The following is a 21,714-nucleotide window of genomic DNA, read 5'->3' as shown; positions in this document are numbered from 1 at the left end:
TCTCTCTCTCTCTCTCTCTCACAGGCGCCGACATCGCGCTCCGCTCTCCGCGCAGGTCTTTCCTTCATGAGTGTGCGCTTCTCGGGAGCGCGGGAAGCGGATTGCCATCATGTCCAACGCAAATAGCATCAAGGTTGTGGCTCGATTTCGCCCTCAAAACCGGATCGAGATCGAGTCGGGCGGCCAGCCCATTGTCAGGTTCGATGGCCAGGATACGTGCACAGTTGATGTGAGTAGTCCCGAATGTCCCGCGGCGCCTGCATAGGCGGGGCGGCCTGCTGATGCCGCACTGCAGTCCAAAGAAGCCCAAGGCACTTTCACCTTTGACCGGGTGTTCGATATGTCATGCAAGCAGTCCGATATCTTCGATTTCTCTATCAAGTCAACCGTCGACGACATTCTCAACGGCTACAATGGCACCGTCTTCGCCTACGGCCAAACGGGCGCGGGAAAGTCGTATACCATGATGGGCACGAGCATAGACGACGAGGAGGGCAGGGGTGTCATCCCGAGAATAGTCGAGCAGATTTTCACGAATATCCTGTCTAGCGCGGCGAACATCGAGTACACGGTCCGAGTCAGCTACATGGAGATTTACATGGAGAGGATTCGCGATCTTTTGGCGCCCCAGAATGACAACCTACCGGTCCACGAGGAGAAGAACCGCGGCGTCTACGTCAAGGGCCTACTCGAGATCTATGTCTCGAGCGTCCAAGAAGTGTTCGAGGTGATGCGGAGAGGTGGCAACGCGAGAGCGGTCGCCGCGACCAACATGAACCAGGAATCTTCGCGATCGCACTCGATATTCGTCATCACCATCACCCAGAAGAACGTGGAGACGGGCTCGGCGAAGAGCGGTCAACTATTCCTGGTGGACTTGGCGGGTAGCGAGAAGGTTGGCAAGACGGGCGCCAGCGGGCAGACGCTCGAGGAGGCGAAGAAGATCAACAAGAGTTTGAGCGCCCTGGGCATGGTCATCAACGCGCTCACAGATGGGAAATCGTCGCACATCCCCTACCGGGACTCGAAACTCACCCGTATCCTGCAGGAATCTCTGGGCGGCAACAGCCGCACAACTCTCATCATCAACTGTTCCCCCAGCAGCTATAACGATGCCGAGACGCTCAGCACGCTGCGCTTCGGTATGCGAGCAAAGTCTATCAAGAATAAGGCCAAGGTCAATGCCGAACTCAGTCCTGCAGAGCTCAAGTCGATGCTCGCCAAGGCCAAGACGCAAATCACCACTTTTGAAAACTACATTGTCAACCTGGAGGGCGAGGTGCAGTTATGGCGTGCCGGAGAATCCGTGCCCAAGGAAAAATGGGTGCCGCCCCTTTCAGCAGATGGCGTGTCGGGGGCAAAAGCGGAATCAAGGCCGGCCCGGCCCTCGACACCATCCCGGCTACTGCCTGATAGGGCCGGGGCGGAGACGCCAGCTATTTCGGAGAGGGCCGGAACACCCAGCCTACCGCTGGATAAGGATGAACGGGAGGAATTCTTGCGCCGCGAGAACGAGCTCCAGGACCAGCTTGCCGAGAAAGAATCGCAAGCCGCCAACATCGAGAGACAGCTGCGCGAGACAAAAGAGGAGCTCGCCGTCCTCAAGGAGCACGACGCCAAACTCGGAAAAGACAATGAGAAGCTCGTCAGCGAATCCAACGAGTTCAAGATGCAGCTGGAGAGGCTAGCATTCGAGAACAAGGAGGCGCAGATTACTATGGACGGTTTGAAGGATGCGAACTCGGAGCTCACGGCAGAACTTGATGAGCTCAAGCAGCAGATGCTCGACATGAAGATGAGTGCCAAGGAGACCAGCGCCGTTCTAGACGAGAAGGAAAAGAAGAAAGCGGAGAAGATGGCCAAGATGATGGCCGGATTTGACCTCAGCGCGGATGTGTTTAGCGACAACGAGAGGGCGGTCGCCGACGCGATCGCGCAACTAGATGCCTTGTACGAACTCAGCTCTACCGGCGATCCCATCCCGCCAGACGATCTCAAGGCACTGAAGGAGAGGCTGCTCGAGATACAGGGCTTCGTGCGCCAGGCCGAGCTTTCCGCATTCACCACGGCATCGAGCGAGGCAGAGGCGCGCAAGCGAGCAGAACTCGAAGCGCGGCTAGAAGCGCTCCAGCTAGAGCACGAGGATATCCTCTCGCGCAACCTAGACGAGGCGGACAAGGAAGAGGTCAAGGGCCTTCTGGCCAAGACGCTGTCGGACAAGACAAATACGCAGGTAGAGCTTGTCGAGGGCCTCAAGGCCGACCTCGCCCTCCGGTCGTCCGAGAACGAGCGGCTCAAGGCGCTTGTCGACGACCTACAGCGCCGCGTCAAGTCTAACGGGGCGGTGCCGATGGCAAACGGCAAGACGGTACAGCAGCAGCTGGCCGAGTTTGACGTCATGAAGAAGAGCCTGATGCGCGACCTGCAGAACCGGTGTGAGCGGGTAGTGGAGCTCGAAATCTCGCTCGACGAGACGCGGGAGCAGTACAACAATGTGCTCCGCAGCAGTAACAACCGCGCGCAGCAGAAGAAGATGGCCTTCCTCGAGCGCAACCTCGAGCAGCTGACGCAGGTGCAGCGGCAGCTGGTGGAGCAGAACTCGGCGCTCAAGAAGGAGGTCGCCATCGCGGAGCGCAAGCTGATTGCGCGCAACGAGCGCATCCAGAGTTTGGAGAGCCTCCTACAGGAGAGCCAGGAGAAGATGGCGCAGGCCAACCACAAGTACGTTCCGTTCCCTTCGACCCCCGTTTTCGCACCCATCCCCTGATCCCTATGTGAGTCTCCCGGTTCCTGCGCTAACGCTGTCCCGCCATTGTGCCACAGGTTCGAAGTCCAGCTCGCGGCCGTCAAGGATCGCCTCGAGGCGGCAAAAGCTGGCAGCACGCGCGGCCTCAACTCGCCCACTGGCATTGGAGGTTTTAACATTGGCAGCCGCATTGCCAAGCCGCTTCGTGGAGGCGGCGAGGCGACTTCTTCCCACCCCACCGTTGCCAGCCTGCAGAGCCCGCCCGAGAATAAGAGGTCGAGCTGGTTCTTCCAGAAGTCGTAGAGTGGCGGGTTGTCTGGAGGAGGATGTCATCTTTGTCATCTTTGTGCCCTGGCTTGTTCATGTTCACTTGGTTGATTCGGTTGATTCTGACTGACTGACTGGCTAACTGAATCTGGTTGATTTTATTGGCCGATGATGGGATGGGACATGTCAAGAGACCGGTCAAGCGAGGAGAGCGAATACTGGGTGGCAATGCTTTGGTCTGGGAGATGTTGGGGATCATTGCTCCCTCTCTCTCTTTCCTCCGCGTTTTTCTTGCCCATTGTCACAGGCAATCAAGGGGTTCAGCTGAGGAGCATGGGACGGAAGCGGCCGGCCCGGATGGGGAGGAAGCCATACAGCATCAGCAGCTGGTTTCCATTCTTCTTCAACTGTGGCGGGTTTGGCTGGGCTATATTGGACGATATGGTGTGATGGACGGACGTGATGCGTGGATGAGATTATGGCGGCCTTGCATAAAAATGGAGAACTGGAAGGGGAGGGAGTTCTTGTGTTTGTCGATATGGCTTAGGGGGGTGGGGGTTAGTTAGAGTCGATGACGAAGAGAATACCACAGTAGACAGAGCAATCCAACTCCCTTGTTTGGATGACGTGGCTTGGCTTGGACGGGTCAATGGCGATAAATCTGGTATCCGTCTCCGATATCCTAGATCTGTTGAAAGGTGCTATAGAGAGCTACATAGAAAAGCAGATGGTATCCGTCGCATAATAACCTAGAAAACGTATGGCCCCCCACCGCCTCCCCTCCATGGTGCCCACCCAGCCTAACGCCTTCGGCATATCGAAATATGTTGGCGGCAATATCCGAGGCAGCCACCCCTCGTCTCCATTAAAAGGCAACACTTAGTACTCCATAGCGACCCGGTCACGAACCCCAGAATCCTCCCGCTCGTACCAGCCCCATTTGGCGGGTTAATTTGGAGGTGTCTAAGAGCACTTTGACGAGCCGTCGTCCCCAGTGCACATCCTTTGGATCATCAGCATCTGCGCAACCACAACGGCGACTATGACCATGTAGGCGCCCATGGCCACGCCAAAGAGCTTGACCCGCTGCAGGTAGATGCGCATCCAGCTGGCGCAGGATACGGTACGCAGGGCGGCCGAGATGGAGGCGAACCCCTTGCCGCTCACCACTTCGGGCTCGACGCGGCCGCCAAAGGAGCGGTCGAAGGGCACGATGGTGTCCTCGTCGGCGGGCAGCAGCGAGGCCTGCACACGGGTGAGCGCCGTGAAGGCCGGGATCACGAGCAGCGCCTGCAGCGCGAGCGACACGCCGCCGACGCAGAGCGCTTTGCCCAAGTCGGAGCCCGACGGCTGGCTGTCATAGCCCGGTTCCAGCGCAGAGAAGCCGATGAGGCGGCCGAGGAGGGCGGGCAGGATGACGGCCAGGTGCGCGGCGGACCAGAGGGCAAAGATGGGCAGGGCCGTGGCGATGTACGTCTTGCGGGCCGACGGGATGCGGCTGAAGAAGGACTTGGAGCTGGGCGGGGTGATGACGACGTGCGTCCAGGTCGTGGACACCGGGGCGAGAGCGATGAGCGCGAACAGGTGGGCGCCGCGCAAGGGCAGGAACGGGATGAACGTAAAGATGGCGACTGTGGTGAGGGTCAGGAAGCCGACGAGCAGCATGTAGCCGAAGCCGCGGAAGTTGGAAGCCCAGCCGCCCAACGACCTCAGGAGGCGGTTGGTGGCGCGCACCGAGGAGGTGATGGGCTTGCCCTCCTGGGCGGTGATGACCGGAGCGTTGTCATCCTTGCGAGTGTCATCATCGTTCATGGGGACGGCCTCGTAGGCCGGCAGGGGGTCCTCGACGGCGGCAAGCACCGGGTAGATTTGGTTGAACGTGTATCCGATCTGAGGGTTGATGTGTAAGTTGACGTGTTGACGGAGGGGTAGTTAAGAATATCACTCACGATGAGCAAGACTGGTAAGAAGAGCAGAACATCGCCGATGGCGAAGTACCATGCAACTGTGGGAATTCTCCAGTCCGGTGTCGATCCGCCGCCATCAGCGAGGCGCTTGACGAGCGCGCCGCCAACCGTAACGGTGGTCAGCATGTTAGTGGTAGCTAAAGAACACACAACAAAAATGAAAAAGACAGTCAAAGATGTGATAAGGAAAATCGACCAAAGAGCGAAAAGAAGTGATGCTTCGAAGTTGATTACTGGGCGTTGGTACACGAAGCCTTATAAAACAAGCATGAACCAGACATGAATGAGACGGTGGAGCGGGGGGTTTGCAGCTTATAAGTTGGGGGCGTATTGGTGGCGCCGAAGGGGCCGGCTGCCTAAGGTGGGCTGCCTAGCACACGGCCCATACATGAGACCCAGGAAGACAGCACCGCCCCGATCATGCAATAGTGCAGCGCCTGGACCCAGGGGAAGCGCGCCGAGTGGCCCACCCAGTGGACACGGATTTCCTGTCGTTCAAACACGAGACCCGCAAACGACAGCCTTGCATACCTACCTATGGTAGGCACTGTGTCGCCGCTTTCTCGACGAGAGAAAATGCTACTGCGCTCCTCACACCATGGAATTTGGACGCACAAGTTCCTGTGTAACAGCCCGAGGCACGCTGCTTGAACCGTGCCGATTTTCCAGTGGCCCCCACTGCCAAGAAGCCTCAGCTGCGGCGATGAAAATAGCCCGGCTTCCCTGGCCACACTCATTTCGGGGGCCGTTGTTAAAGCCGGCCTCTCGGGCTCATGTTTGCACCGATCAACCCTAACCCTGGTATATTTCAACCGGCAGGCTATAAGCTCTAAGGTGAGCGTCATGGTGATCTCAACGCCGCTCGAAAGTCCAAATGACGCAAACAGTTCATGGAAATCACATTCATATATAGCATCCTAGTAGCAAGCGGAATTGACGCTGGTTCATGTCCCGATGTACTCGTTCAAGATCCATCTTGAGTGCAACGACTGACTTACTACTTTAGTATCCCTAATCCAACGTGAGATCACAAGACGCAACAACATGCCGGGCCAGCTCTTCAATGCATTCTCATACTTCACCGTTATCCTTAACCGTGTACTCGCGTATCTGGACCGCGGAGTCCACTACGCCAGCGGTTACCTCCTGTACTATTGCTTCCACGGCCTCAAACCCCAGACTCACACCCGCCCATGCAAGACCAAAGACGGCCGCGTCTACTCACCCAGCGTGGTGGTAACCGGTGCCAGCGAGGGTGAATCTCCCAAGAGACAACACCAACCCAACACCAATTATAGTAAGCAGGGTACTAACTCGGTAGTAAAGGCATTGGCCTCGCCACCGCCCTGCACCTCTTCTCCAAGGGCTACACCGTCTTCGCGACCGCCAAAGACGACTCCGAACTCACCAAGATCAAATCGGCCGTCGCCAACCTCCCCGCCTCGCCTCCCTCCACAGGCGGTACCGTCCACCCGGCCATCATGGATGTCCTCTCCGCGGACAGCATCTCGCACTGCCTCTCGCACATCGAATCGGTCCTCGGGGGGGACCCGGACCGGCCCTTGGTCGGGGTGGTCAACAACGCGGGGTACTGCATGATCTCGCCGATGGAGCTGACTCCCGACTCGGAGGTGCGGCGCATCTTCGAGCTGGACTTCTGGGCGTACATCTCCGTGGTGCGCGCCTTCCTGCCGCTGATGAAGCGGACCCGGGGCCGGTTCCTGAACGTCGGGAGCTACGGCGGGTTCGTGAACCCGCCCATGTGGGTGCCCTACTGCGCGCTCAAGGCCGCGGTGGAGGGGATGACGAGGGCGTGGCGGCTGGAGGTGATGCCTTTTGGTGTTGGTAGGTCTCAGTTCCCGTCTTGACGCTACGTGTGTGGATATATATATATATATATAATGTATCTGGTATTGATGGCAGGCAGGAATGACTACGATTCGCCCTGGATGGACCAGGACTGGCGGGGTCGGACCCAAGATTCGGGATGCTTGGAGCAAGTACTTTGATAATCTCTCCAAGGGGGCCGTTGGGGTCGACAGTTTCGGGAATGTGATCAGGGCGGAGGGCCCGGTGCGGGACGCAGAGGAGAGGGTTTATCGGCCGATGTTGGAGAAGTGGTAAGCTGCGGAAATCGATTTTCTCATGGGTCGTCACGGCTTCGAGTGTGGGATGCTGATTATTTTGCAAACAGGCACAAGCTCACTTCCGTGGCTGCTGACGGCGTCGCTCAACCGGCTGAGGCGGTTGCGGCCACCGTCTACGACGCCCTGTCGGACAAGTTCCTGCAGCCTTACTACACCGTCGGATATGATGCCCTACTTGGGCAGATGGCGAGGGATCTAACTCCGGAGAACATCTACGAGTACAGCGTCGCTAAGACGTTTGGTTGTCTGTGAGTAAGTACAGGTACTACGTTGTTATTAGTAGTACTGGAGTCGGTAAGTATCCACCTACGAATCCAACACGGAAATCCCTAAACCTATGGTATACTTAGTTACCTAATCTCCATCATCGTTGGAAGTCGGGTTGTCTGGCTCGACGCGCATTTTCTCCAGACGGCCAGTGCGCCGTAATCAGTAAATGACATCGCCTGAGTCGACAGCGGCAAACATTTGTATTGGGATTCACGGGTGTCCGAGTCGAATTTCTACGGTATGTGTACCAAGTCGGTCCACCCAGCAATCCGTAGCACCATAATGAGGACAGTGAAGGTGGTGATGGTTGTACTCGTTATTCAACAGCTGGGTAGATGGACCTTGCTGTGCAGTCCGGTCTCGAGTTATCTTGGAAGAAGTTGACTGAAAGAAGGAAAAGGGACAATAAATAATGAGTTACCTACCTGAGTAAATGGTGTACCTTTAGGAGTTTGTTGTCAGCTCTACAGTTATTCCTGCGCTAGAACCATAGAAATTGTCTTCGGGGTACTAGCTTCCATTTCCTATCTGGGTTCGACCGCAACGCCGACGGCCGTGCCCCAAATGCATTATCTACGTCCAGAAACATCATAGCAAAAATGTTAAGAGGTTGGCTCGTCGGCTAGATATAGGCTCTAGATGGGGATCTCGGAGTGCAGTGTTACTCAGAACCTGACCACAGAATATATGAAGCGAGAGTCCGCACTGTGAGTGATAACTATCTTATTCACACCGGGCGCCGACACTTGCTCTGTCAGTGGTGCCCGAAACAGCCCCTTTTCCTCTTAGGTGGTGTGGTGTAGAGTTCCCGTTTCTTTCTGCTTCTGAGATATATACTCCGCTGCGTAAATACTGTCATGCGAGCCATACTCGATGTAAAGAACTTAGCCCAAGGACGGTCCCCTGCTACGGCCTTCTGCTATGGCCTTCTCCCCGTAGCCAGTCCCCAGATAAGGTTACCTTAATCGCAACCACTTCACCTACCTCTGCATTCAAAATTGATGCCGCACGGCCTTTTTCTTATTTTTGCTTTCTTTTTTTTTGGGCAGGCCGAACATGTTCTATCTCAAATAATTTGTGCAGGTGTTGTAGGTCAAGAAGCTGAGACGGGCCTTCTTTTATTTTGGATCCATCCGAGCACTCTCAACGTCTGTTAAACAGGCGCAACCGATGCCGGTTTGGTGGGCAAAGTGGGTCTTTTGCACGGCGCCACCTGCCAACGGAACTGCCTGCTTCAGTGCAGCAGCTTCCTCATCCCGGGTAACGAACATAACTTGAACGCACTCAACCTGGGAGGTCTACATCATCTCGAATGGTCTCGCCAGGAACTGTAATGTTCCATACCCCAGCATCCAGATAACAACACGACATTGCGTTTTCTCCAGACGAAAAGTCGCTCCACCAATGTCAGCACCGTCAATACCCAACCTTCTCTCCCTGCGCGGCGGGGCGTCCGGAAGGGGCCGGGGCCGGGGCCGGGGTGGCCCAGGCCGGAGCGGCGTCCCCGCATCGGGACCAGGATCCGGGTCCGGAGCAAGCCACGACGCCACGATCCAGGGTACTGACACCGACGCCGCTATCTCTCGTCTGAGCGCTGTCGAACTCGGCTACCTGTCCGATCCTTTCGCCCGGCTTTTTGTGCAGGGTCCTCCCTTAAGTCACGGCGTCGGCCGCCGTCTCCCCATCATCAATAGGGGGACCTACACGCGCACCACAGCCATCGACACCCTAGTCGACCGCTTCTTAGCCACCACCAACCCGGATGAGCCCCGCCAGATCGTCTCGCTCGGCGCGGGCACCGACACGCGCAGCCTGCGTCTCTTTGCCTCGCAGCGCCACCGCAACCTCGCCTACCACGAAATCGACTTCCCCGCCATCATCGCCCGCAAGCAGACCATCATCCGGTCCTCACCGCAGCTGCAGACCCTCCTCTCCCCGCCAGAACCACTCACCCAGACAACCTGGCAATGCCACTGCCCCTCAAACCCAAACAACAGCAACAACGACGACGACGACGTCTACGGCAACAAAAACAACACCCTAACCCTCCATGGCCTCGACCTCCGCCACTTCCCCCCTTCCCTGCCCAACCTCGCCCCCTCCCCGCCAACCCTCCTCCTCTCCGAATGCTGCCTCTGCTACCTCCCCCCGTCAACCAGCACCGCCCTCATAGGCTTCTTCGCGTCGTTCTGCGCGTCGTCCCTCTCGCTGGTCCTCTACGAGCCCATCCTGCCGCACGACCCCTTCGGCAAGATGATGGTCTCGAACCTCGCCGCGCGCGGGATCACCATGCCGACGCTCGAGGCCTACCCCACCGTCGCCGACCAGACGCGGCGGCTGCGCGAGGAGGCCGGGTTCGAGCAGGTGCGCTGCGAGACGGTCGACGCCATCTGGGAGCGGTGGGTGAGCGAGGGGGAGAAGGAACGGGTGGACCGGTTAGAGGGCGGGCTGGACGAGGTGGAGGAGTGGCGGTTGTTGGCGGGCCATTATGTGGTCGCGTGGGGGTGGAGGGGGGGCGCGGGCGTTGATCTGGAGGTGGATGAGGGAGGAGGAGGGGGAGGAGGAGGGAGGGTTGATTAAAGTTAGTGTACCACTGCCCGGGGGGGGGGGAGCGGGGAGGTTCCTTGTGCGGGATGGGAAATCATGATTTATTCCGTTGTCTGTCTATCGCTGTGGTGAGGTGCGAGAGGAAGACCAAAGTTCCATTTATCGCTCCTGACGCCGCCCCCTGCTCCGTAAAAATGCGCTGCCCGTCCATCCGTTCCGCCTCGCTCTTGTGGGTATCACTCCAAACAGTTGCCTGACGCCGACCCCATCAAACACCAAAGAAAATCCTATGCTAGAATAATACCCCCTTGAAGATACTGGGATAGCGCTGGTGCAATAATGATGTGCAAAATCGATACAGGAAAAGGCTGCTAGCTCAGAATAGCTTGAGTGGGGTCCGGTACTTCAATCTCGTACCGTTGAGCATGGCCCGGGACTTTTTGGGTCGCGCCTGGAGCCGGCGGAAGGCCTCTTGGATGTGCCGCGGTTCGACAGGCGTACGGCCCTCGCTGGGCGGGTCGAACAGGCCGCGTCCGCCGGGGGTCTTGCGCTTTTTGGGGTTCTCGCCCGTCCGCTCGCGGTACATGTCCTCGTTCTCCTTGATCTTGAGCGCTTCCTCGGTCAAGGTCTGCACCATCTCGAAAGTGAGGAAGCCAAGGATGTCGACAACGTCGTCGGTCGGCTTGCTGTCCGTCACGACGCCGAAGCCAGCCCACTCGCGAAACCGCTTGCCCTTGCGGTAGGTAAAGGACGCCTGACGAAACTCGGACCACGTGACGTACTCCTCTTTGGTCATGGCTTTGGTGCGTTCGTCAGCCTTGCGCAGCCGCTGGAGCGTGATGTAGTTCATCTCCTCTTCCTCTTCGTCTTCCTCATCCTCGCGCTCGGGAACCTCGACCGGATAGAACGAGGCCGGCTCCCAGGGAAGCCCGACCCTTGCCTTTTTGTTTTTCTTGGCCGTGTCATCGACGGGACCAGCTACACCGCCTACAGGATCCTCGGCGCCACCCAAATCCTCGCCACCTTTGTCGTCGGAGTCCTTGACGTTCTTGCGCACATCTTTCCACGAGAGGAAAGTACGCAGACGGGAGACCTTGGCAGGGTCATCCCGAATCTGGAAGATGAGGTCGTTGATATTGATTGACCGCGATCCGCGCCGTGCTGCCAGCTCAGTGCAATTTTTGAGCTTAAAACAGTGTCTGTCAGAAGGAAGATTCCGAATTAAATCGTCAACGGCAGACTCACGATTTCGACAACTTGCTGGCGGACAATGTCTTCGATGATGCCCGTAGTCTCAAGTGAGGGTTCGGCTGTTTCGCCGGATACGTACATCATCTGAAATTCCACGAGGTTAGCGATCATCTCACGAGGGTCTCGTCCGATCGAGAAACGCAATTTTGTAAAGTCAATCATGGCGACTGAGGGTTGTGTGTCTGATGCCGAAGCGGCCGGTGAGATGGATGTCGAGATGGAGAAGGCAAGTTCTGAGGCTTGCGCTCGACTTCAACCAACCTCGAAGTGCGTGAAAAACTAAAGTGGTCGGCTCCGTTGTCTGGAACAATACGCTTGAAAACTCATGGCGGGACCCGCTTGGGAACCGGACCCGCGAATGCCCACGGATATGGGCTCGCTGAATGTCGAACCAGGCACGCAGCAGGGATGAGATTCTCAGTCGTCTCTCAAAGCCGTCGCACTAGTCCAACGACAACACTTTACAAGAGCACACATACATTTACACGCACCAAACACACAGAAAAAAGAAGACATGCACAGACCTGCTGGATCTCCTGGCGATACTTGTACTGCTTGTCCTTGTCGGCCATTGTGACTCTGTAACTGAGGTATACAGTACAATGAATGATAAAAGCGACACTAGTGATAATGATAATGTATAGGTGATATATTTGGAGACAAAAGAGACAACGTGGATGAGGCGGTAGCGGGTTGGGGTCGGGGACAAAGATGGGTGGTTGGACAATGGGTGGCTCGTTTTGTGGGAGACAAGGTGTTCGCCCGATCACTCAGCACTCCGACGTTGATTGATTCAGTCACGTGATGTGAGATACGAAATACGGCGTAACTCAAAACGACGACATAGCACAGCCGACTTCTTAAGTGGTTAATAAAACGAAAATTCGGTGTACAAAAGCCATTTAGGAAATTCTGGTAAAGCGATGCCATTTAGGTTTCCATTTTGTATGCATACCAGCACAAACAAATAGGAGCGAAGTCGAGTGGTTGGAATCGATGATCCATTGTGGCCTGTAACCCCCCCGGGAGGACTCGATCGCGCCAGAGCAGAACGCACGAGCCGCTGAACAATGGTGGGGCTTAGGGGAAGCGGGTCTCAGCTCAACCGCCAAGACAGCCACGCAGGTGTTACGGATAAAGGCCGATAAGAGGCTACCCCGCGGTCTCCAATCCACCCCACATCAGCAGGGCAAGCTGTCAGCCGCAAACGCAACTGCCTGTCGTGCACACGCAACCTCACTTGTTTCAAGGAAACATTATGGAAGCCTAAAACAACCCCCTCCGGTTAATACCTCTCCACATACCTCCTTTGTCGAGTACCAATTCCCGCCGTCCTTGTGTCCAACGTCTCAAATAGTCAAGATGCCTCCGTCAACGCTCGTGGTACGTCCACCCGCCACACTTAGCCAGCCCACTTCCCCGCTAGCCCTCCCCCACTAACACCGGTGTCCCTTGTCCCATAGCCCAAAATCAAAGTCCAGCTAAAACTCGCCATCGCCCGCCTGCGGATGGTCCAGAAGCGCGACGAAGCCCTCTCCAAAGCCCAGCGGCGCGCCATGGCGCAGCTACTCGAGCAGGGCAAGATCGACTCGGCGCGGATCCGTGTCGAGAACATCATCCGCTCCGACATCATCACGGAGCTGCACGAGATGCTCGAACTATACTGCGAACTGCTGCTGGCGCGGGCCGGCCTGCTCGAGTCGTCGCCCCAGTGCGACCCGGGCCTGGAGGAGGCCGTCAAGAGCATCATCTACGCGGCGCCCAAGACCGAGATTAAAGAGCTGCAGCAGGTGCGGCAGCTGTTAGCTGAGAAATTTGGGAAGGAGTTTGTGCTGGCTGCGATGGAGAATGCCGACGGCAAGGTGAGTCCGGGGGTGGTGAAAAAGCTGAGTGTGACGCCGCCGAGGGAGGAGTTGGTGCAGGGGTATCTGGAGGAGATTGCGAAGGCGTACGGGGTGAACTGGCCGAGGAGAGCAGAGGGGTTAGGAGAGCCGCCAAATTTTATGGATGGGGATGATGATGAGGAGAACCCGAGCGGTGGCCAGAAACAAAAGAATTTAGAAGCACCACTACTGGGTGAGGAGGCCGAGGCCGAGGCCGAGGTGCGGGAGGAGCTGAGCAAGGCAACGCCGCCAAGGACGTTTGGGCCGGCCAGCCCGCTGCATGTTAACCCGCCGAGCCCGTCGACGGAAAATATCCATCCAAAAGTGACGCTCAACAGGGTCGAGTTGACGCCGACCAAGAAGACCACAGGGACTGGGCCGAATGCGGGGAAGAAGCCTGCGGAGAAGAAAGGGAGCATTGCCGATGGCATCCCCGATGTGGACGAACTGGCTAAGAGATTTGCTGCATTAAAAAGGTGATGGGCCACTACCCCAGACGCCCATGCCCTCTTGCTGCACAAAGGGGTGACCCTATGTCTGCCTTGATTCGTGGTTTCTTGTATTACTCTTGTCAGTTTGGTATTGGGCGGTCTCATCCATAGCGGGATTCTGGCGTTCATTTTCTTCTACAAACGGGTTGATACTTCTCAAATTCCATCAAGTCTTCTTCCAGACCCGCCTTATGCCAAGTTGCCGTTCCTGCTTCAGTGTCTCACAGCAAGCATCCACGAATATGTGCTGGCCGCCAGAGAGGAAGAGGAGATGGGGTTTATTTTCTGAGACACAAGGAAGCAAGGAAGCAAAGACGCTGCTCGGTGTTAAGACGAATAGCGTACAAACATTGTGTGCCCATACGCCTATGCATCTTGCCGCCGTGTCATGCGCAGTAGCTCTCTGAGTGCCCTGCTTCACTTTTGCGTTTGCCCGTTATTTACTTTTAAGGTCAGGCCCATCGCTGGTGTTCGTGCCTTCCTCGACCCGCCACTTTCAATGGCTATTCCTTCTCCGTATTTTCGATACGCAGTGTTTCTTCTAATTCCACCTCCCTGTACCCGATCGCCGGTTTCCTTCTCCCCCAACTCGCTCACTCTGTCGCCCATCGACGTGGACCTGGCGATATCGACTTCGAATCAACACCGCACTCGGGCAGTTTTATCTTTTCGCTTTTCCCATACCCCTCCAGTTTCTTTCTTTGGGCTCACTGGCCGCCTTTTCGACTTTATGTGGCCTCAGAGCTTCGATCGTAGGCTGCATCTTTTTCCCATCCGACAGCTTAGGTCGAGCGTTGAATGACCGCCCATTTACTCGCCATCTTGAGCCAATTTCTTGGAACTTTCTCCGATCTACTGCTCGGGACTGCCGCGCGTCAATTCGCCGGATCAGACAACCGCCCTCTTTTATTTGAAGGAGCCCGTGACTCCTTTGGGCGGGTCAGGATGGACCACTCGGACAAGATAAAGCAAAACCTAGACATTTTGGGGCTCGATAGCCTCAAAGGTCTCACGATAGACGAGCTTCTGGCTGCCGTCGCCGAAAAATTTCCCCCAGAGGTGAGCAAGCGACGGCTTCTGAACGTCTTTGTCATGTGGCTGCACGAACGCCTCATGGCAGTCGACATCTCGGCCGAGGTCGCCTTCGCAGACGAGGTAGCCTCCTGGTACAACGCCTTAAAGGCAGCCGCGAACGACGACAGAGCCATTGCCGAAGCCTTCCACGATTGGCAACGGGAGCAATCCATCCATGACGCTGTCAGCTCAAGAAAACTTAGCATTGTTGAGGCCGAGCTACACTGCCTGATGGCTTCTCCAACCGTGCGCCCCGAAAACAACCTTGAGACACCAAGGCTGGAGAATCGATACGGCAACATGCACCCCGACAGGATGAAGTTGTCCCGAGAGGAACCCTCCGTCATCGAGATTGGCGATGACGAACCTGAAGTTGTAGAGATTCCCTTCCGTCCATGGGAGGATCGGCCCCAACCTCAGACCGACGATCAAAACGAGTTGCAAGACCTGTCCTTTTTAACAGGAGCCAACAGGCTTGTGCTGACCGATACTGTCGACTCCGAACTCAACCAGGAGGACTTGCCTCTCGCCTCGTGTCTCAAGATTCCGGAAAGAGAGGTAAGTAGCATCTCAAAGAGGCACATAGCGGGTTACTTGTGCAACCGATGCGGGATTCCTGGTAAGTATAACCGGTTAAGCCAGCCACCGCATAGTCTCTCATCGATCATCTAGGCCACTTGCTCCGGAATTGCCCTACCGATATGGATCCGGACTTTGATCAAAAACCGGACGAGAACTACGTATGCAGGATTTGTAAGAAGGTCGGCGATCACCTCTATATCCTGTGCCCTGATAATAGGGATCCCAAATCCTTGACACAACGAAGGCGTCGCAATGCAGAGAGGAATTCTCAGAACCGTAAGAACCACCGGGGGGATTATGGAAGAGACTTTGACAACAGCCGTCCGTCATGCTTCCGGAATGATCGATTGTCCCGCTTTGACGAGTCGCCCCATGGAAGACGTCGTTCCCGGTCACCTCTGTGGAATACCGACGGCAAAGGTCGTAAGGGCATGTTCCGCCCCGAGTACGAGCCAGCAATTCACCGGTCTCTGTCTCCTCCGTCGCGACATAGTGACAGCAAGCGCCATAAGGAAGAGTCACACCTTGAGGAAAATCCGAGGATCCACCGGCCGTCGCCCCCTCAAGAGCATCGCAGCAATCGCAAACACTTGCGTGCAGTGTCTCCTGAGGAAGCCGCACCGCCCAGAGCGATACATCTTCAAAGCGACAAGCGTGCAATGAAAAAGGCGCGCAAGGTGACCTTCGCTGAGGATCTGGTCATCGAGATCAAGGACGTAGGGGAAGGGCGACTATCCTACTACGATGTGCCGGCAACTCCTCTTTCCGCACTCATCACCCGCTCGTCTGATGGAGAAAAGATGGACATCGATGTGCCAGACTTGCCGGTCCAGGAGAAGAGGGTTGAGCCTGCCAGTGAGATCGACGGCTTTAAGGACGCCCTCGACAAAATGATCAAGCATGAGAGTACGACACCCGAGTTGCTGCTGCTTCTCAACGGGATCGAGATCCCTTGCCCCGGCCCTATCTTTAAGTTTTTCAAGGGCGCAGAAGAGAGAATCTGGTTTAGGCGCGACAAGCCAAGCCGGGCTCGTCCATCAGACTTCTTTGACCTTCCCACCGAGTGCGGGCCCGACACCGAGGGGATAATCAAGTGTGAGACGCCGGCTCAGGACACGGCTATTAAGGAGCGAGAGCAGCCTTGGACACGTATTACCCAAGGAAACGGTGCTGTTAACATAGATATGGTGCTTACCGACCGTACCCGTCAGTTGAAAGACATGGCAAACGACGGAGATGCGGCGATGACTGATGTAGAGCCTGCTACAGCTGCGGCAGGCGTTGTTGAGGAGGAAAACTCGATGGTTGAAACGGCGCGCGTCCACAATGACAGGTCTTCCCTCAGTGAGGCGGGCATTGGCAGGATGGAGCCCTCACCTATTCCGGTCGCTGTCATGACAGGAACCTTGTCCAGAGGCGTCACGCAGGAAGATTCAATTATTACCCATGAAATAGAGACTGAAGAGGTCCCCGCGGGAAGTCTCTCGAAGGTCGAGCATTCCACTCTCAATGAAACCAAGTCAGAAGCAGAAGGAGAAATCCAACTTTCTCGGCTCGTCGAGCGCACTGCAATGGAGGTTGGGGCGCTGCCCACAGTGGCTGAAGAACCTTCTTCTTGCCGAATGCTTGGCCAATCGATCTTCGGCGTCGAACCCGATGAGGTTATCAAGGAATCGGCTTGCCTTTCTCAGGAGCTCAGCCGGGTGGCTCTTGACGACGAGACCTGTGAGATGGTCAAGGGACCAGCCTCTATTTTGTAGAGGCCGGCCAATAAACCCTGGCTTAATTCTAGACACAGGTATCGATTTACGAGCCCGCTGCTCCTTTCTTTTTCTTTTTTCTTTTTTTCTTGGACCTGAAGGGCGATGGCGCCAATACGCCGCGGCAGGCGTGGGTTGTGATCATGAGCGCGGCGCCCATGGTCTTGTCCGTGGCCTTTTATTTATTCGATGCTTTGACATCAAAGAGTCGCCTCCTTGGCGGAGAGGAGCTCAAAGCGCGGCACTCGATCTACCGGAGATGAAACAAAGTGCATTCCGTGGCGATAGTCTGCCGAGGATGGGCATCCGGCGGATTTTCTGGTCAGAGGTAGCTGGTATGTTGGACGCTTGCCATGGCCTTTTTCATTTTGTCAGATGTGTGGTAGATATTGTACTGTAGCTAGTCTCTTCGTCTCGGCCACCTACAGCAAATACGCAACTGTCTTCTGACTTGAGATCCGTAACAAGCGACTGATCCTTCCTACTCGGGTATATTCTCGTCCCGTTGTGGTCCGCCGTCCTTCATAGTTAATAACAGTTAGGGGACCCATCTCGTAGCCTCCCTCTCCGGATTCCGTTTGAAACCATGTTCCTTTAGTCCACAAAGCCTGGCCTCTCATCCCGCTGAAGCTCAATCCTTCTAGTTCTTTGGCTTCTAGGTCGTTCTGTGCGGCCGTTATCCCATCCACTACCCCTGGCCCGTCTACCAAGGTCTTGGAGATAGACCAAATCAGGGCGGGTCGCGACTTCTGAGCCACCAACCTCCCCAACAGAGCATGAGAACCGGTGCGCTGTTCCAGATCCCCACGGTACCCCGGCCGCTTGGATCGCAATTGGGGGGGCAGAGAGAAGCGCTCCTTTCTCGGCAGGAATATAATCTATACCCCCCTCCCAGGCCACGGACATGAGATATCCCCGCCTCCTTCCCAACCCCTCATGATATATCCCTCTTCCCCTAACCAAATCCCATGGCAACATTATCATCCCCCCTTTCGGTCACTCACTCCAACTTATCCAAATGCTCCAGCCTCGTCAAGACAACCTGCTTGCTCGTCTCCTCGATCTCGCCCGCGAGGAAGACCTCGTCCAGGATGGCGTACACCTTGTAGAAGTTGAAGACCAGGTCCAGCTCGCACACGTTGCCGAAGAAGGCGTCGAGCACCTCGACAAAGAAGTGGATGGCCTCGAGGTAGGCGAGCTCGTTGTCGTTGGTGTCGACGCACGCGCAAAAGAACAGGCCGGCGTACCGCCGGTAGACGATCTTGTGGTTGCGGAACTCGACGAAATTGGACTGGTATTTTTGATCGCGGGGGGCTACGAGGCGGTGGACCTATTTTTTTGGGGGGAAAAGGCAGTAACGGAGAGTTGTTAGGACAAAAGGAGCCTTGGTAAGGAGGCCGGGGGGAAACAAACTTCGCCTTTGAGCTTGATCTTCTCGTCGTCGCTGTACGGGACGTACCACTTGGCCAGGCGGGTTTTGCCCCTGAGACACGAGAGCGCAAGCCAGTCAGCGTACGAGCGATTGGAAACCGAGGGACACTGGGGGAATATGCGTACTGCCGGTTCTGGATGAGGATAAAGGACAGCATGGTTGCGGCGCAGGCCGTCTGCCTGTTGTCACACTGCCGCGCTTCCTGGATGATGTCGGTCGCGAGGTCGCTGTATCGAGAGGAAGGACCCGGGAATGGCGATTGGGATGAAGGGTAGGTGGATTAGATAAGGGTTAGGGTCTTGATAAGAACTTCCTACCCCTTTCCCTTGCAACCAACCATCAAGGTTCTGACCTCGATGCTAGCCTGCACATGCTTCAAGGGCAGGGAAATGGAAATGGACAAAAGTAAAAGATGAACGAAAGCGGGAAAAGAATGTGGTTAGACATATCAGGTCAACAGCCAACCTTTCCGGATCTTGGCCGAATGGTATGGATTGGCTGATATGTGCTCTAACGCTATATGTACGATCTGCCAAAGAATCCCGCTGTATTCCAAAACCGTCTCCGGGTCTCTTGCCGCCAGGCGCTGTCTAGTTGTCCGAAACGCCAATCCCTAGTGCAGTACTAACGCTGCCAAACGCCTCCATGCCAACGTCTATCGCTATTCTAACCCACCCGTCGTCCACGCACGTCTCCGCAATAACCATCGTCGCAGTTTCTCTTCCTCTGCAGATGAAAGCATCCGAGCTTCTGGAACCAATTCCCCGATGCCCTAGATAGAAGAATCATCCGAACCGGTTTCCTAATCTTCGGCCGACCCCTTTCCCTCCTCCCGCAAGCGCTGCAGATGCTGGTGACGGATTGTCGACAAGGTCACGACGAGCCCCAAACCGCAGGCGGCCAGTGTGGCAAAGTACGCATTCTTGTAGCAGTCGATCCCATCGGGACAATACCGATCGCCGTTGTCACGAACAACACTGTGGCTGTCGAAGACGACGCCATAGAATAGATTGAAAATGTTGCCCGAGACGACGGGGGCGAGCGTCATGAATCCCCAATTCTGGCTCAGGCCCTTGATTCCAAACGTCTCTGCTACGATCGAAGGGAAGACGCCGAAGAGGAAGCCGTAGCCGAGACCGGATAAGCCCGACACAAAGCCCATCAGGCTTGGACTGGTGATGTTGAGCGCGCAAAGTTGGGCAACCGAAAAGATGAAGCTGGCAATGACGAGACACCAGACACGGCTAGCATGGAACTTCTTGACGAGGAAGTCGGATCCGACGCCTAGAGGTGGGCTTGGTCAGCACAAAATGCCCCGCAAGTTGGGGGACCGGAGGTTCTCACCGCTCAGCAACCTGCCGATAAAGCTGCCGACGGACAGAATGGAAACGTGCATCTGCTGCCGTTTGACGAGGAAAGCCTCGTCGGCAGAGGGATCGTAGCGATGCCAGATGGCGTTAACATTATGCCCAATATTGCTGCACAGGGAAGGTTAGCCGACTTTTCGGCCCAAGCAGCCAAGGGAACCTACTTGATAGTCATCAACCCGATGCCAGACAGGATGCCCATGATGACGAACAGCTGCCAAAAGTCGATGTTTTTGAGCAGACGCATACCACGGATATCTAGACGATGCGAGCGATCCTTATCAATATTGTTCTGCACGTAGACATCGCCGGGTAGCGAGGGTGACGACGACGACTTGGACATGAGAGATGAGGTCTCGTCAACCTCTTCTAGGGTTGTAGCATCCACGCTATGTAGGGGAGCCATAGAAGTGGGACGGGCAGCTTCGACATCTGTCTGGTCGCGCGCAGGGGTAATGGCGTCCTGGGAAGACCCGGCCTCGGGAGTCGTGTAGGTGGTGGGCGACGTACCGGGTTCTGCGTCTGGAGAGCCACGCCCCCCATTACGGCGAGGGGGTTTAGCCTCCTCCGACAAGGTGCGCCGCAACTGCTGCGAGTCGGACATGCCAGAATTGCCGGTCGGGACACTGTGGTACGCCGGATGCGGATAGACCTTGAGGAAGAAGAAGCCAAAGAAAGTCAGACAGAAAGTGCCGACGGCCAGAACGGTGAGGAATGCGCCTGTATTTCCGGGAAACAACGCGCCGCCAAAGACGGAGAAAAAGAAGGCGCTGAGGCCGAAGGCGGCCAGAGGAAATGCCGTCGCGGTGCCACGGTGGCGGGGCCAGTTCAGGGCCGAGGTCTTGACTGCCGCCGCGAAGGCCATGCAACCGCCCAAGCCGGTAAGATACGCCAGGACGCACAATACCGGTAGCGAGCCGGAGCCGGTCTCGTAGGCGGCGCGGAAGGGGAAATAACCAAGGCCGAGGCACAGGGAGCCGGCGATGACGGCCGGACGGGGACCGCGGTGGTCGACGAACAATCCAATTGGGACACCCATCGAATACATGCCCAGGTTGCCCGCCAGGCCGATCACATTGCTCTCGGTCGTGGTGAGGTGCAGCTTATCGGCAAACTGGGGAGCCCACGCCGAATAAACATACTGCAGAGAGCGACACAGTTAGCCGAGGGGTTAGCCGCCCTTTTGCGTGTTGCATAGAAGCAACACCTGTCACCATAGAAGACGTACATTGGTGCCGCATGCTAGGGAGATAAGCGTGGCGGCTACACTCGACGCAATGCGAGCGCGATGCAGCTGTCGGTCCCTCATGGTTGCTTAGCTCTGGGGGCAGCGATAACGGAGGCGATAGCGATGACGGGCTTCAGCCTCCGCGAAGCATCCCGGCGATGGGCCGAATGGGTGTGCGAGCGATGTCGCGATATTCGTGCGCAAAATGCACGGAAGGGAATAGAGGTTAACCGAAAACGCAAAATGATAGCTTCATACTGAGGGCGGGAAGGCAGCAGACGAGAAGACGAGAAGACGAGAAGACGAGAAGACGAGAAGACGAGGAGGCAAAGAGGCAAGAAGAGGCAAGAAGAATGGACGGCGATTGACGTTACAGACCCTGTGGGTTTCAGAGGGACTTGGCTCATCCGGGCCTAGCCAGGACCCCTGTGACATGTCGGTTGTTCCCGTTAGGCACTCCTTTTTGGGCTGCTGTCGTTTGATTGGCTTTCCGGAAGACCGGTGCCGGCGCAGCAACTAAGCATACAGCAAGAGGCAGCCTCGCAGTCGCCCGCATCCCAAGAGACACCTGCGAATGCGTAGTTGCCCGCCTGATGATGATTTGGCCCTGTTTACACACCCCATACTTGTCACTTCCCCCTGAACATCCGGTGCCTGACCCGGTGGGACATGTGATGCAGTCAGGCGCAGGGTACGGGGAAT

At 56.3% G+C, this 21,714-nt stretch overlaps 9 protein-coding genes across 9 annotated transcripts; 5 read left to right on the top strand and 4 right to left on the bottom strand.

Moving 5' to 3' along the window:
• Positions 1-109: 109 nt before the first annotated feature.
• On the top strand, positions 110-3,049 carry MFIFM68171_09291 (Kinesin heavy chain; the record flags this gene model as incomplete). Its single annotated transcript, XM_071064710.1, has 3 exons — positions 110-229; positions 296-2,721; positions 2,824-3,049. 3 exons carry the CDS (start codon positions 110-112, stop codon positions 3,047-3,049), a joined length of 2,772 nt encoding a protein of 923 aa, XP_070920811.1.
• A 927-nt stretch (positions 3,050-3,976) lies between these two features.
• Positions 3,977-5,106, bottom strand: MFIFM68171_09290 (Ubiquitin carrier protein; the record flags this gene model as incomplete). Its single annotated transcript, XM_071064709.1, has 2 exons — positions 3,977-4,903; positions 4,963-5,106. The coding sequence occupies 2 exons, from the start codon at positions 5,104-5,106 to the stop codon at positions 3,977-3,979; spliced, it is 1,071 nt and encodes a 356-aa protein (XP_070920810.1).
• A 918-nt stretch (positions 5,107-6,024) lies between these two features.
• MFIFM68171_09289 (D-beta-hydroxybutyrate dehydrogenase, mitochondrial) lies at positions 6,025-7,379 on the top strand (the record flags this gene model as incomplete). The annotated part of the gene is made up of 4 exons (XM_071064708.1): positions 6,025-6,235; positions 6,307-6,825; positions 6,908-7,100; positions 7,175-7,379. The coding sequence occupies 4 exons, from the start codon at positions 6,025-6,027 to the stop codon at positions 7,377-7,379; spliced, it is 1,128 nt and encodes a 375-aa protein (XP_070920809.1).
• Positions 7,380-8,801: 1,422 nt separating this feature from the next.
• On the top strand, positions 8,802-9,977 carry PPM1 (carboxy methyl transferase for protein phosphatase 2A; the record flags this gene model as incomplete). The annotated part of the gene is made up of 1 exon (XM_071064707.1): positions 8,802-9,977. The coding sequence occupies one exon, from the start codon at positions 8,802-8,804 to the stop codon at positions 9,975-9,977; it is 1,176 nt and encodes a 391-aa protein (XP_070920808.1).
• A 343-nt stretch (positions 9,978-10,320) lies between these two features.
• Positions 10,321-11,767, bottom strand: SPT3_2 (Transcription initiation protein spt3; the record flags this gene model as incomplete). Its single annotated transcript, XM_071064706.1, has 3 exons — positions 10,321-11,130; positions 11,190-11,279; positions 11,720-11,767. The coding sequence occupies 3 exons, from the start codon at positions 11,765-11,767 to the stop codon at positions 10,321-10,323; spliced, it is 948 nt and encodes a 315-aa protein (XP_070920807.1).
• Positions 11,768-12,557: 790 nt separating this feature from the next.
• Positions 12,558-13,558, top strand: IST1 (Vacuolar protein sorting-associated protein ist1; the record flags this gene model as incomplete). The annotated part of the gene is made up of 2 exons (XM_071064705.1): positions 12,558-12,578; positions 12,659-13,558. 2 exons carry the CDS (start codon positions 12,558-12,560, stop codon positions 13,556-13,558), a joined length of 921 nt encoding a protein of 306 aa, XP_070920806.1.
• A 956-nt stretch (positions 13,559-14,514) lies between these two features.
• MFIFM68171_09285 (E3 ubiquitin-protein ligase RBBP6) lies at positions 14,515-16,985 on the top strand (the record flags this gene model as incomplete). The annotated part of the gene is made up of 2 exons (XM_071064704.1): positions 14,515-15,262; positions 15,316-16,985. The coding sequence occupies 2 exons, from the start codon at positions 14,515-14,517 to the stop codon at positions 16,983-16,985; spliced, it is 2,418 nt and encodes an 805-aa protein (XP_070920805.1).
• A 1,000-nt stretch (positions 16,986-17,985) lies between these two features.
• BRO1_2 (bck1-like resistance to osmotic shock) lies at positions 17,986-18,574 on the bottom strand (the record flags this gene model as incomplete). Its single annotated transcript, XM_071064703.1, has 3 exons — positions 17,986-18,315; positions 18,399-18,468; positions 18,543-18,574. The coding sequence occupies 3 exons, from the start codon at positions 18,572-18,574 to the stop codon at positions 17,986-17,988; spliced, it is 432 nt and encodes a 143-aa protein (XP_070920804.1).
• A 645-nt stretch (positions 18,575-19,219) lies between these two features.
• MFIFM68171_09283 (Nodulin-like domain-containing protein) lies at positions 19,220-21,093 on the bottom strand (the record flags this gene model as incomplete). The annotated part of the gene is made up of 4 exons (XM_071064702.1): positions 19,220-19,701; positions 19,762-19,895; positions 19,949-20,925; positions 21,013-21,093. The coding sequence occupies 4 exons, from the start codon at positions 21,091-21,093 to the stop codon at positions 19,220-19,222; spliced, it is 1,674 nt and encodes a 557-aa protein (XP_070920803.1).
• Between the last annotated feature and the right edge of the window lie 621 nt (positions 21,094-21,714).

Source organism: Madurella fahalii (assembly GCF_045866475.1).
Source record: "Madurella fahalii IFM 68171 DNA, scaffold_5, whole genome shotgun sequence".
Lineage (NCBI taxonomy): Eukaryota > Fungi > Ascomycota > Sordariomycetes > Sordariales > Madurella > Madurella fahalii.
The sequence above is the reverse complement of the archived record's forward strand: the minus strand, read 5'-3'. Positions and strand labels throughout refer to the sequence as shown.